We start from the raw sequence: 15,076 nt of genomic DNA on the forward strand, positions 1-15,076 counted from the left end.
ACTAAGGATGTTGAACATTTTTTTCAGGTGTTTCTCAGCCATTCAGTATTCCTCAGTTGAGAATTCTTTGTTTAGCTCTGTACCCCATTTTTAATGGTGTTATTTGAATTTCTGGAGTCCAGCTTCTTGAGCTCTTTGTATATATTGGATATTAATCCTTTCTCAGATTTAGGATTGGTAAAAATCCTTTCCCAATCTGTTGGTAGCCTTTTTGTCTTATTGACAGTGTCTTTTGCCTTACAGAAGCTTCGCAATTTTATAAGGTCCCATTTGTCAATTCTTGATTTTGCAGCACAAGCCATTGCTGTTCTGTTTAGAAATTTTTTCCCTGTGCCCATATCTTCGAGGCAAATAACTAGAATATTAACTAGTTATCAGAAATAACTAAATATATTAACTATTGTGGTATCTTATTTTTAGGTTCCACTTCAGTGGAAACTGATAGCACAAAATAATTAGTTATCTAATACAGAGGACAGAAGCCTTCATTATTAGCCTCATGGACTGAAGAGCCCCATTTCCCTCACCTTCAGTCTTACTCATGACACATTAGACTTTAGTAGCACTTATTCAAATGAGAGAAGATATTTGCCTTACTCCTACAGAATGAGTCAGTTGTTATTTAAGTAGCCTGATACTTATTTCTGATCCATGATATATACATATGTATATACTTTGTGACCTGGAAATATATCACAGAGAATAAATGGAATTATTTTGAGTGATGCTTCCCTCTCAGGTATATAACTGGATAAGAGTTACATATCCTCATAGATCAGTGCCTAGCCCACTTCTACAGAGTGGCTTCATCCAACAACTGATAGGAGCAGATGCAGAGACCCACAGCCAAACACTAGGCAGAACTCAGGAAACATCTTGGAAGGGGTGGGGGAGGATTGTAGGAGTCAGACAGGTCCAGGACACCAACAGAACAAATAAGCAGGGCCCATAGGGGATCCCAGAGACTGAAGTGACAATCATGGAGTCTGTGTGGGTCTGTAGGTCCTTTGTGTAGTCTGTTCTTCCTATGGGACTCTTAAAAGTGGAAATGGGGATGTCTGACTCTCTTGCCTGCATTTGCCACCCCTTTCCTTCTGGTGAACTGGGCTGCCTTGTTTAGCCTTGATATAAAGGCATGCATCTAGTCTTATTATAACTTATTATGCATATTTGATTGATATCCCTGGGTAGCCCAGTTTTGTTTTTGTTTTTGTTGTTGTTTTCTGAAGGGAAACTGAGGAGAAGTGGATCTGAGAGAGTATGTTCATTTTCCTTGTCTGCCCACTTTTGGATATGCTTTGAAAACAAAATAGCTGGTGCCAGTAGATAGTGGGCTGGAGACAGTATGGGCTGCTAATCACTGACATACCCCTAGTGTCTTATCTGATACCTAGAATCCACTACTGTGGTATTTAGCAGATGATGGATAAAGAAAGAAGCGAAATTAAGGCTGTTCTCAGTTGGACAATGTATTATTGAAAGCATGGTATGGCGTTTTGTGATGTAGATGAAGACCATGAATTTTTTTCAGAGATGGCCAATACTGAATTATCACTACAGTATCAGAATTCTCTAATTTTAACACAGCAGAGGAATTTCTTAGCTATATCCTTTTAGTGTACATTTTGAAAATAAATGAGGACCATTGACCTCAGTTACAGGTCACATGAGAGGTCTAACTGATGATACACACACACACACACACACACACACACACACACACACGTGTGTGTGTCTGTGTGTGTGTGTGTGTATATATATATATATATATATTAGATATTCTCATACAGCACTCCAGGCCAAGGCAATTCCACATGGGAGAGGTTTATTGCGAGGGAGAGACACAAAGGAGTGGCAGGGTAAGTGGAAAGGGAGAGAAGAAAGAGAGAGAGAGAATGAGGAGGGGTTGCTCTCCTAATTTATATGGAAAGTGACATAACACAAGTAAGGGTGAGAGGTGAGCCAAGTGGGTTCTGGAATATGAGGGTTGTTGGGTTGGCAACACAGGTCATAGGTCACATTGTTAGTGCCTAGGTTTGGAATGTTCTGGTACTAACACTAACTATGATGATCCGCTGACAAAATGAGACTTTGCATACAGTGAGTTTTTCTAACATTGGAGACATCTGTGTGTAGCATAGAGATAGCAATTAATAGTCATCCATAAAATATTTCTCTGTTGTGTTGGTCTTAAAGTAGATTAGAGTTTGCTTGCCAAATTTAGTGGTCAACTATATAGTTTGAGCATAAGACACAGGAGGTTTGTAATATGAGCTAAATTGTTGTCAGTGAGCAAAAGTGACTGAGATATAAATGTATTGATATTATTTTCATTGACATTTCTGTTTGAAGCACTTACATTAATCTATCTATAATTGTATTAAAGAAAATTCTGCCTTCTCAAAGTGTGGAATGAAAGTTAAATAAACTGATGTGAGAACTGCTAGAAGCTGACGTGCACTTTGTTAAGGAGTAGAGTTTGCTGCATAAATTGCAGGTTCAGATGTAGGTTCTTACTATACCACATCTTTTTCATGACAGCTCTGTGCACCTCATATCCCACACTGTTACGATGTAGTATGTCTATTACGATGCAGTAGACAGTGACATCTTACATGCAGTGATGGTTGTTTCTTCTGAATGTATTCCTCTTGGCAGAAAGCAGTGAAAGGCAGAGAGAAAATAGCATAAGAAATGCACCTCAGGGTTCAACAAGAGATTGCCAGCACTTTTGGGGCCAGGAATTGGTCTCCAGGAGCCCCTGCAAGAAATACCAGCCAAGCTCACTGAGAAAACCCACTTTGCTCTCAAGATGGCTGCAATCAGAATACAGTGAAGGCCCCTGTAAATTCTCTCAGCCAAGTAAATCTTGAAGGAAGTTAAAATCCATGCTTCAGTATCTGTGCTTATGTACTTTATATAGCACAGTGATGTCTTAGAGGAAAATATATGTACACCTTTACTGTTAGTGTATTTGAAAAAGGAATCAATATTCCTGTCTAATAAAGTCAGTGTTTTTTTTCCCTATGATTCTGTCATACATTTTTATTATCCGTGATTTGAATCATTATTTCTGAAATTAATAGTATATCTGTTTTTAATTAATGTGAAGATTGTACTGAAATTTGATAATTTGCATATTCCAATTGACATTTAAATCTGTATAGTAGTGGAAAATGATTGGATGTCAAGGAAATCCCCTCAACATAGTCTGATGTAGCTTCTTGCTGGCATGTGAGGATATAAACAGGGAGACGACAAAGCAAGTCCTTTTATCTGAAATCAGCTGGGCTCGTTTCTTCTCTAATAGGTAAATGGATGCTTGTGATTATCTGTTCAATAGCCCATTGAGGAACAGGTTGAACAAGTAGCAATTTTCTACCTAGGAGCATTTTAGATCCATTATCAGAGGGAAATGATTATTGTGTGATGTGGCTGTTCCTTAGGACTTACAAAGGAAAATGTTATCAACTAGCTCGCTGTAAAGTGATTCGTGTAACAGAAAGAGCACTGGGGTTGAAATGAGAAGATGCAGGTTTGAGTTCCCGGTTCAGTAGCCACCTGGCTCGTGACCTTTGGTATGTTGCTTAGACAAACTAGACTGTGACGCTATGACAGTGGAGCTGCCGGCCACGGTCAGGGAACGGTCCTGAGGCCATGTTAGGTGCTATTTCTAAACGTATTCAAAACTTTTAACATATTTTTGTAAAGGAAAGAGACAGTTTCTAATGATCCCTTTGTTCTTATCGTCTACAGAAAGTGAGTGAGAAGGTAGGAGGCGCGGAAGGCACCAAGCTCGACGATGACTTCAAAGAGATGGAGAGGGTGAGTTTTCCCTTCTCAGCCTCCCCCGGCATGAGGTTGTCCCCTGTAAGGAGGCTCTGGAGCTGTTCTGTACTCAAAATCATCTGTTTCATTGAAAACATGCTTCCTCCCCTTTGTAATTTGAAACAGAAATGGAAAGCACCCCATCCCTCGGTCCCCCCAGAGACTAGAGCCAGTGTGAAGAAGCATGGGGTCTGCACTTTTCCTGATAGGTTTTGTTATCACTTTCCCGAATCAGTATGGTGCAGAGCTGCAGTTGAGTTTGGGTGGGGTGGAAATGAGAGAGGAGAAAATGGAGAACGATGTCTCAAATCTTGTAAGAGACTTTGAGTCTCTCTCTGACAGCAGTGGACTTCCTTAGTAGGATGCTTCCTGCTAGAGGCAGGTCAGAATACTGAGGCGAGAGCAGTTTGGGAGTCCAGGGGACCTGGCCTACACTCTGTGTCTACCGTTTATTGTAAAAGTCCAGTGTTTGTTGAAGTGTCTCTTTTCAGATGACAGCAGAATGAGAACCCTAATGCTTACTGAATATTTTCTATTATGGATTAAAGTGAATTATTTACCATTCTGCTGAAACATTATATGTTCTCAGCAAGTAAGCTGGAGTTTGTGGATTAAATACCTTTTTCTTTCGAGACATTAAAGATGTTTTCTCTTTCACTTTGAGGTTCTTATCAAGAAGTGTTTAGACTTAGGCAGCCAAGTGAGTGTTGAAATGCACAGAGAAGATTGTGAATTGGTATTGAGGGGGTTGGCACTATGCTTGAAGAGAATATTTTAAGTCTATACCCAGTACCTCACGGCTACTTTCCCTTGTTTCATATCTCCAGAGGGTTATAAATACCCCCCCCCCCCCGATCTTCAACCACAGCTTGTAAACAACTACTTTCATGGTGATAGAAACAGGAGCCGACCCTCCCTTGTCAAGTCCATGTCTGCAGACAGATAAGCATCCTCAGGAGGAAAGCTTCACTTTCTCCTGAGGATCCCAGGGATCTGTAAACTCGCTTCAGCCTCTGGTACTTGCTTAGCCTTCCTTAGCGTCTCCTCTTCATTCATTTTTCTTGAGAGGTCTTGCAGTGTGCTGCATGGCTAAGAACCACATCATCATAGAAGCTGCAGCCAGCAGTTAGCAACTTGAAGTGTGCAGGTGGCAGAAGTTATCCCCGCACTTCACAAGGGCCCAGAGTAAAGCTGCCAAGCTAGGTATCTCATGGTAGAGACAAGCCAGCTCTTTGTGTCTTAAATGAGACTAAAAACTGAAGGAAGCTGTAGCGACTAATTAGACCTTCGGAGATTCACTTTGCTGTGAAATCCATGCCAGTCTTACAGCCTAATTAAAAGGAGAGGATCTTGCCAAGCATCTTACTTTAGGCTGATATCACAGACGCCCGCCGAGTCTGAAGATGAAGTATAAAGAGTTTTGGTCCTCGTTCCATCAAAAGTCTCTGGCGTATTTATTTCACGCCTCAGTACTCCTGTTATAAAGCAAACCTCTGCTTGAAGAATCCACATGTGCTCCTACATTTGGGTTTTTCTCTAAGTAACTCAAGATGTTTAGAGTTCAGTGCAGTGTAGAAATTATTTTGCTTGATTTTTATTGCATATTGCATATGATAAAGGAAATGTCCCTTATCTTATCTGTGGTTTTCCTAAAGTTTGTTCTCAAATTGTGCTGAGTGTATTGGAAGGTAGGCTTTTTCTACAGTCATTGAAGAACATTTGCTGTGGATTTAGAATCTCAAGCTGTTAATATTCATGTTAATAAGTCAAGTACTCATAAAAATATTTTAACTCAGGGTCCCTAAACCTACAGAAGAGTCACCACATCACCTTTTCATGGTTGGTTTTCTGTTTACCAAATGTTTGATGTGGAGAAAGCTTTATTTAGTTGTACTCTCTGAGGTGCAATTAGACAACAATAGGAAATAAATTAGAGGTCTGTAGCAGACAGCACTCTTGGGAGGGAGGAGGCTCTTCCTAGAAGTTCTCCTGAATCTCAGCCTGACCTGCTGTGCTACTGAGATTCTGTCCCAGACCAGCCCTGCTTTCACAGACTATCCTTCCCTGGCTGATGCCGAGGCCCTGGTTGAGTTGTCTCCCTAGACCCAGCACTACTATGTTCTCTTTCTCCTAAGTACCTGCCCTGGGCTCGCTTTCTTTTTAATCATAAATGTCACCATTGTTTACCAATTTCATTAAATATAGGCTAAATTCCTTTCTGTGGTCCAGACATTGGGCAATGTTTTCATTATAATGCTGCAGGTTTCTGTTGTTGCTGTTTCTAGAAGATTCTGGAATCTGAGGAACTTCTGGTTGCTTCTCAAATTCACATCCATTGCAACAGTTATGCTAACTGGGGGAGGGTTTCGATGAGTCGGTATGTAGTTATGTTCATTTATCCACTTGGAAGCTAAGTGAATACCACGTCTGCCAGGCATTGTACTGGGAACTGGAAACAGGGCGGTGCATGAGGACCAATCCCTCTAAGAGCTTTCAATTTGGGTTTAGAAAGCAGGAATATAAATAGATTTCAAATCAGACACAGTGCTCAGTGCCCTGGGAGGATTTCCTTGAAAAACACCAGAGAGAAGTCAAACATGGGCTTCTTATAACAGTGGAGAGTTCTAGAGGAGAGAATACTGAGCTGAATCTTTAAATATTCTTGTGCACTGTGTATGAGTATCATGCAAAACTCACAGTCAAGAGGGATAATGTCTTTCTGCAACATGAAAAGCATCTTGGGGAAATTCTTTGTTAAGGTCACAGAAGGGTTTAGGGCTAGAAACGGGGGGGGGGGGGAAGGGTGCTTTAAGTAAAAATAGAATTCCTAAGGGGAAGCCTCAAGTCTCAAGAAAGGCAGGATGTTGAGAAAGAAAAGTTGCCATTCCAATTGAATAGGAGGGTAGAGATGGTTGGTAGAGTACAATGTCGAGAATGCTGGTGGATGGTGTCCATCGTGTCCATGTCCATCATGTCTGAGTTTCTTCAGGGAGACAGATTTATTATCATCCAGTCCCTTGTGTGAGAAGTAGAATTCGTGAGAAGAAACCACCTGAGTCACGATAGAACTCCTGTTTATCAAAGCTGTTGTTTTGTTGCTGTTGTTGGTTTGGTTTTTGTTTGTATGGTTTTTTTTTTTGTTTTTGTTTTTGTTTTTGCCACAGACCTGCTCACACTGAAACAGAGGCTGAGCCTACAGTTCCCAGCTGTCATAGGAGTGTACCACTTACTCATTGCTTGAGTTTCATAGCAAGTGGAGTCCAGGATATGTCTCACATTGGGGAGAAGAGAGGGAAATTACGGCCAGTGTGCTCAGAATTCCTTCTCTGAGTAGACTTGGGGTTTACCATGATACTGGGGGTTCTCCTTCATGGAGTAGCAGTGAAGGAGACATGGTCACTGGCCCAAGACACTCACTTACTGGTGTAAGCTATATGGGGGGCTGGAGTCACAAACAAAATGAGCTTCAAAGACATCCTTCTGCTCTACCGGGATTTCCATGTAGACAAGCTTCCTCTCAGTCATATGTGCAGAGTGTATACCCAAGCTATATTTGGTGTGGGTAATACCTAAGATGATTAGCAAAATTAAAATTAATATTAGCGTAATCAGAGCCTAAATCATGCTTCAGCTTCAAAATACTAATTCTTTCCTAGCCTTTATGAATACAAGATTTCTGCTTTAAAGCGGGGAGTTTGGAGATGGGTGTTAATTCCCCTGGAGTTAGTGGGGAGTAGTTAAAACTACCACTCTTGAGTCAGCCCGCGTCTCTCTGCCAGACAGATCTTCCCAGGGTGCAGCTTTCATCATGTCCCTGTCACTTGTTTACTCAGCACTTCAAGAGTGTGTATATTCTTAACTCCAGTAATATTAAGATTAAAAAACTTGAAAAGATGCTGGTGTTTTATAGGGCCTTTTAACTTCTTTCACATAACCACAGCGAATTATTCCATATCCGAGTGATGATTTAATTCATGTCATTATTATTGATTGCCAAACTCTCAGGCTATATGTACAGCATATAAGGTGTTCTACCTCTGACATCGGACATCTGACAATATGAAATAATGTCCCTCATACTTCCATTGCTATGTTAAAGAATTCATAGTTTTCATGTTCTTTAGTTCACAAACTACTGATACATTTTCTATAGGGGAGAATGGTACTCTTTAGAAGTGTATGAAAAAGTAATCCCATTATGTCAGCTCACCAATTCCCTGCTTTTTAGAGTTCTGGTATCTGGTGCCTCAAGACAGGAATTAACATCGTTCATAGATTAAGCAGGACATGCTCAATAAAGCTCACATCTTGTTAGTTTAGGAATCCTCACATTCTCTTGGTAAATCTTTTATACTTTTGGGCCCTCGGGGTCTTTTCCCTCTGTTACTGCTCTCTAGGGCTGTTGAAGCACACAAAGGATCCATTGGCAGCGCCTATGTCAGTGAGTGTAGCTACATTAAAAGAAACAAAACAAAACTTAGAGAGCATTGAAATCAGAAAATTGTATGTCTATCATGTACATAAAATAGAAATCTTAACTTCTTCTTTAACCCTCTAAAACATGCGGGTATGTTTAGGGAGTATTTCCAAATTTATACACAGCAGAGAGGTGTTTAAGAAGATTAACAAAATTAAAATGGATTCATCAGCAACCAGAGCCTAATTCCATCTTCATTTCTCAAAATACATGGTATCAGACATTGTAAGTGCATATGATACCCACTGTAAAGCAAGACATTTTGGAGACAGGCTGTTAGCTCTCAGGCTACACAGAAGGTTGTCTTTGAAGCTCATCCTTCTCTGTGACTTACTGCCATAGTTTTGACCATTAGCCACAGTATGGGAACAGCCTGCATGCAAAACTCAAGGGACAAACTCCAGTGTCTGGTCTCACCTTTCATATTGTTTGAGACATTGTCTCTTATTTACAGCTGTGTATGCCAGCATAGCTGATCTTTTATTTATTTATTTATTGTAGCCCCCTCCTATTCTCCATTCCCACTCCCAGAAACTCCTCCCCCTGTTATCCTCAGAGAAAGGGGAGCCACCGATGGGTATCAACCCTCCCTGGCACTTCAAGTTGCAGCACATCCTCTCCCACTGAGGCCAGACGAGGCATCCCAGCTAGGAGAAGATTGATCCAAAGGCAGGCAACAGGGTCAGAGACAGCACCTACTCTAATTGTTAGGGGACCCTCATGGAGACTAAGCTGCACATCTGCTATAAATATGTAGGGGGTCTAGGTCCAGTCTTTACATGCTCTTTGATTCAGTCTCTGTGAGCACCTGTGGGTCCAGGTTAGTTATAGAGTTTCCTGTCTCCACCTCTTATCTGCCAGTAGGGCACATAAGGATCAAGATGCCTGTACTAATGTATTTGGCTTATTATCCGGGTGGGTTATGGAGATAGAAACACAGGCCTTCAGGCTTTACCCACTGAGCTATTTCCCCATCCCAAAAGAGCCATTTGCTTGTTTCTTTTTTCCTCTGGACTTACAGTTATAAATTTCAAGACTTATCAATGGAGAAAGAGTCTCAAGTATTGAGTGTTTTTAAATCCTTGGTATTAAGAAGATGGAAGTAAAAAGACCAGAGTCTGTGAAGAATATGTGCCCAGGATTCTGCCTTTTTAAAAAAGTCATATTTTACACATGGATTTAGAGTCCCTAAATATGTGCCTGTGATCTATAAATTCACAGTTAATTTCCTTTCAAGAGCCTGCTCTATTCCACCCCTGTGCTAGAAGCTTATATTATAGTCTGATTAAATAGTTCAATGGAGCTTGACTTGTACTGATAACAGAAGTACTAGAGGCTTCTACATCAGTGAGCTCAGAATATGGAAAGCCTGTGTTCTCAACTTCGTAGGAGACTTTGGTCATACCATGGGGAGCACTGTTATCTTTTTGTCCCCATTCCATTTTAAGGTTGAATTCTACTCTGGGAAGCAAACATAATACTCTTAATATTGCCATCTCTAAGGTCTCTGGACTCTGGGATTACTGGCTTGATCTCCATGAACTGCTTCCCATGTCTTTCTTGCTGACCCATCTATGGAGAGTGTACAGTAGGCACTGCTGCTGCAGTTTCTGTTGAGAAGTTAGAACAGTTGGGGATAAGGGGTCCAGCAAGTCAGCATGGTAGTGCCACTTCTGCAGGAGGACTCTCATGACTAACTAGAGGGTGGGGTGTCAGTTCTTTGCTCCTCCCCCTGTTTCAGTCATTTGGCAATGGTACAACGTGAATTCTGCCTGTGGTGTTACATCTTCTGTAACTGGGGAGAAATACTTTTTTCTTGTCTTCTTGTAGGAACCTTTCCCTTTCACGGAAAACAGAACAGTCTGGAGCAAGCTTGTGAAGCTTGCTGTATCTCTTTTCTCCTTCATGTAATGATGCTTAAATCTCTTTGTCGAGAAAGAGATGGGGAAATTTGGAAGTGAGTCTGCCTCCTAGCAACAGATGACACCACAGTTTCAAATGGCCACTGGGTAGTTCCAGTCTCAAGTCTTCTGATGCTTTCTTTCTTAGAAACCTTGACCATTGGATTACATTTCTTCCTGCCATGGCCAGAAAAGACACCTAGATACAGTTGGCATCTAATTGCTCAATCCCCATCTATCTTGGAGTCAATAGAAGATGTGTGTTTGCTCTCTCAAGTTCTCTGCACTTTCAACATGTTTATTCTGTACACAACTTTGAACTTGTTCAACCGGTATCAAGCAAGAATTCTATGACTTGAGTTCATAAGGCCACCTGGCATTTTGATAATAATGCCAGTACCTCATTTTGCAGTTTATCAGCCTGGGAGCTGCCATTCCTTTACCACTAATTATCCAAGCCTCAAGTTTCTTGAAATACTGAGTCAGTCAAAAGGATAGTCGTACAGGGTTCATAAGCAGGCTAATGCATCCTAAAAAGGACACTTGTAAAAGTTATTTTATACCAGTACAGGGTCAAAGTGACAATCATGTGTTTTTTTCTTATCATCATAATCACAACTGTACACTGTATTATGACTTCGGTGGATAAGAGGTTATTAAATATTGAAAACCAAACCAGATAAGATATTTCAGTAGATAAGGAAGAGAAGAAAGTTTACCCTGTACAAAGCAGTTAGTTGTAGATATTGATTAGGAACCTATAAAAAAAAAGAAACAAAAATATTATCAATGGCAAGGGAGCTGGTTTATTTATTACTCTTAGTCACTCAGCTGTGTTATATGAGCCAATGCACTGCACAGTCTGATAAGAAATGAGTTTTGTGGAGAAAAGTAAGTGGCTTTAGTGTATGCTCTTTCCCTAACCTGGGTGTGTGGAGAGGGCAGGGTGAGTTGCAGGAAGAAATGATGACCCTTCACAACGTTCAGAGACAGGATTTTCATATTAGAATCTGGTATTTATAATTAGCCAAGAGTTCAGGACCAGCTAGATGTGTTTACTGAGGGCTTTTATACCCTGAAGATGTCAGAAGAGCATAACAGTAGAAGCATCATTGAAGAAGACATGGTCTTTTAAATGTATCATTATTGCTATTGCTGTTATTGTATGTTTATCATCCCACCCAAGAACATGATACATACAGTGGCGTATGTACACCACAGCATGGGTGTAGAGGTCAGAGGACAGCAGTGTGGGCTTAGTTGTATCCTTCCACCTTTTCGTGGATCCCAGGAATTCAAATGAGGTTTTCAGGTTGGCTGGTAACCTTTATCTGTTGAGCCACCTGCGTGCCCCTGCATTGCTCCTTGTGGAGGAGAAACCTGCCACTGAGTTTAGTCCATTCATAGCATTAAGTAAAAGCTTGAAGGAGAAAGTGTTACTGACATAGTGTGCATTGATTTTGCTGAAAGGTAATGAACTATACTTTGAAACAGTTTGGGAAATTACCAGTTCCCTGTGGATGAATAGGCTCTTCAACAGACAGTGCTAAAACCCAAGGCCACCTTTCCCCCTAACTGCTCCTCAAGCCTCTCATCTGCTCCTGCAGGACTTGTCACTGAAAGGAAACTCCAAGGCTCTAAAGTAAATGCTTGTGTCATTTACCACATTTGTTTCTTCATTGCAGAAAGTGGATGTCACCAGCAGGGCTGTGATGGAGATAATGACAAAAACGATTGAATACCTCCAACCCAATCCAGGTAAGTGCTGGCCCGCACAGTTGGCGTTCCTCTCGGGTTTGTCTCTCACTGATTGACATCTTGAATTTGGCAGGTTTCTCCTTCCTTGTGAGGGAGGGGCCATTTTAAAGTTCAAGTTGAAATCCCTACAAGATACGTGATCACGTTTTCTCCAACTGAGGGGTATTTAACCACGAGCGTGTAAGGCTTCGGTGCCACATCATGCCATGGTATAAGGTATAAGGTTTTCTCAACTGATCCTTAGTTTTCAAGAAACAGTAAGGAAGAATATTAAGATGGCTTTGAAATGAGTTGTGATATTTCCAAAAGATAAGAAAAGAGGAAGGCAAGTGTTTCTGTGAATTGGAAATGGTTGTGTGCACAGGGCATAGAGGACTGACCCTTCTTAGTCTTCTCCAGGCACAACACAGGCCAGCATTTGTTCCTGCAAACCTCTTACACTAGATCCGAGACAGGAATTGTAGACTAGAGATAATGGGGTGTTCCTAGAAGAGAGAAGCAGATATGGCTGCCGCTATCTCTGTTATCCATTGAGGGATCAGAGCAGAACAGCCTCCACCATAGGCCTTACATTGTATGTGCTTCAGTTCCTGGCCACAACTACAACATGAAACAAGACTGAGTGTGCTACTTGGTGAAATATGAGTGTTTGGGAAGCTGGTAGCCCTAGAGTCTATAGATTGTCTGGGGACTTCACTTATGATGCTAGGTCTCTGGGAGTCCTTAAGATATAGTTAACTATTTCAGTCCCAGTGGGTTCAGATGCAGGGCCTAAGTGACAAAGACACACACACACACACACACACACACACACACACACACACACACAGAGAGAGAGAGAGAGAGAGAGAGAGAGAGAGAGAGAGAGAGAGAGAGGCAGGCAGGCTCTCTCCTGACTCCTGCTGCCAACTGAAGCTTTCTTTCAATCTTTACTTACCATGGCAGCTCAGTTTCTATTTCAAAGGTGTATAAGAGATATGGAAATTATATTCTCTCTATTAGAAATGAGATAATATGAAAAGGGCAACTATAGAAGAAAATATGACAGAGTACAAAAGTGAGTTTAACTGATGGTAGACTGGTTAACTTTTCATGCTTATTTATAAAGTCACCTAATGAATAGCAAGAAACGAAGATTCATATTGTTTCCTTCCTTCTTCCTAGTGTTTACATTCAACAGAGTTACAAAGATCTCACAGACAGACATGTATTCAAACAACTGTAACAGGTCAAGTCTTGAAACAAGAACAACTCACCTCACTGTGCTTTGCCACGGTTATAGTTTTATAGAAGCGAGAAATGTTCCTTTTGTCTTTGCAAAAATCCTTACAGTACCCTATTTCTTCATATTCATGTTTGAATTGCACTGGTAACTAACTCCTGTGGGGCCTACTATCAGGAATAAGAGGAAAAATGTGGTATTTGTTAGGTCCTACTGCAGCTTCAACACAATACCAGTAACACAGCATCTCATCTTAAAACATAGCTAATTTCATTTTCAATCTCATATATGCATCTATTGTATTTTCATTATATTCATCCAGTTCCTCTCTTTTTCCTTTCCTCCCACTGATCCTTTTCTGCTTTTCAACCAGCCTCCTATTTCCAAATTTCTCTCTCTTCTCTCTCTCTCTCTCTCTCTCTCTCTCTCTCTCTCTCTCGCTCTCGCTCTCGCTCTCGCTCTCGCTCTCGCTCTCGCTCTCGCTCTCGCTCTGTGTGTGTGTGTGTGTGTGTGTGTGTGCATGTGTGTGTCCCAGTGAGTATCATTAGGGCTGCTTGCACACGTGTGAAAGTTATTTCCAGCAGCATGGACAGTTTGTAAGTAGCCTACACTGAGGGAAGATGATTTGCTCTCTCCCAGCGGCCATTAACTTCCTGTGAGTCCTCAGGGAGAGGTAGAGCCTGCTGAGTCCCTCTCCGTCCTTGATGGGATGTAGACAGACCTCATCAAGTACAGATAACCACAGCACTCTGCTATAGTTGAGTCCAGGAGGCACATCACACCCAGAACATCGTATTCCACAACACTCCTTTCTTCTCCAAGTCTTACATTCGTCCTCCTTTGCCTTGGAGGCTGTGAGTAGACATCTCATTTAGTACTGGGCACTCAAGAATACCCTAGTCCTTCAAGCTTTCCCAGTTATGAATATCTGCAAAGACTCCTACCTGCTACAAAAGCAGCCTCTCTGAAAAATCTGTGGGTAAAATCAAAATATTTACAAAGAAATTTGAGGAACAACATGTCCATTTAGCAGAATAACTTCTTTGGGCCAACCCATAATGCCTGTGACCTCCCCAGCCATGGGCTTTTGGACTCAATTAGAAGTAGGCATGAGTTCTCTCCCATCAAGTGAACCTTAAATCTAATCAGGAAAGGGGGGATGGGTGCCTCCATCAGACATGTGCCACTATTGTGCCAAGAAACTCATTCTTGGCTGTTGCTAGTGTAGCATGCTGGGTCCAAGGCCAAGCAAGACAGCTTTCCGTGAGCAGCCTATAGAGCACCTTCTATATGCGGGCTAGTTAGCAGGGAGGAAGCTTTCAAATAGGTTATGGCTTGTTTTCTCTATTCCTCTATCAGAGTGTGTGGTATCCTCAACAAAATGGTCTTACCTTCTAGTTATGGTGGGCAACCAACAGCAGTAGCGATTGTCTATATTCCTGAGGGATGCCATGGGAACCTCCATGACCAACAACTCATGGGGAAATATCTGACCTCTGGCACTAGGATTGTTCTTTAATAACTTTTGGCTTCTGGGAGCCCCTCTGTCCACCAGTACAGGGCACTGCTTGTACAATGTTTTGCTTTCTATTTTAATTATATTTTTAATTAGAAGACACATTAGCAAGTTTCCTTCCTTCCTACCCTGTGACCTCCTCCTATCTCCCATCGCCCTGCCCCATCCCTGCTTCAGTGTTTCTTGTCCTCACTATTTCCTACTTTACTTTCATATTACCTCATATTCTCCTAACCATCCTCTGCTGAAGCCCGCTTTCACCCTTTCACAGTCCATTTCCTGCCTCCTGCCTGGTCAGAAACTGTCTTAGTCAGGGTTTCTATTCCTGCACAAACATCAAGTTGGGGAGGAAAGGGTTTATTCAGCTTACACTT

The 15,076-nt window shown here is 41.5% G+C and overlaps 1 protein-coding gene across 1 annotated transcript in view; it reads left to right on the forward strand.

Moving 5' to 3' along the window:
• Sh3gl2 (SH3 domain containing GRB2 like 2, endophilin A1) overlaps positions 1-15,076 on the forward strand; it is a 184,016-nt gene that overhangs the window by 130,794 nt on the left and 38,146 nt on the right. The window contains exons 2-3 of the mRNA XM_021199973.2: positions 3,757-3,825; positions 11,892-11,964. Of these exons, the coding sequence (XP_021055632.1) occupies positions 3,757-3,825; positions 11,892-11,964 (142 nt within the window). The remainder of the gene's footprint in view (positions 1-3,756; positions 3,826-11,891; positions 11,965-15,076) is intronic.

Source organism: Mus pahari, chromosome 6 (genome assembly GCF_900095145.1).
Source record: "Mus pahari chromosome 6, PAHARI_EIJ_v1.1, whole genome shotgun sequence".
In the NCBI taxonomy this organism is placed as follows: Eukaryota; Metazoa; Chordata; class Mammalia; order Rodentia; family Muridae; genus Mus; species Mus pahari.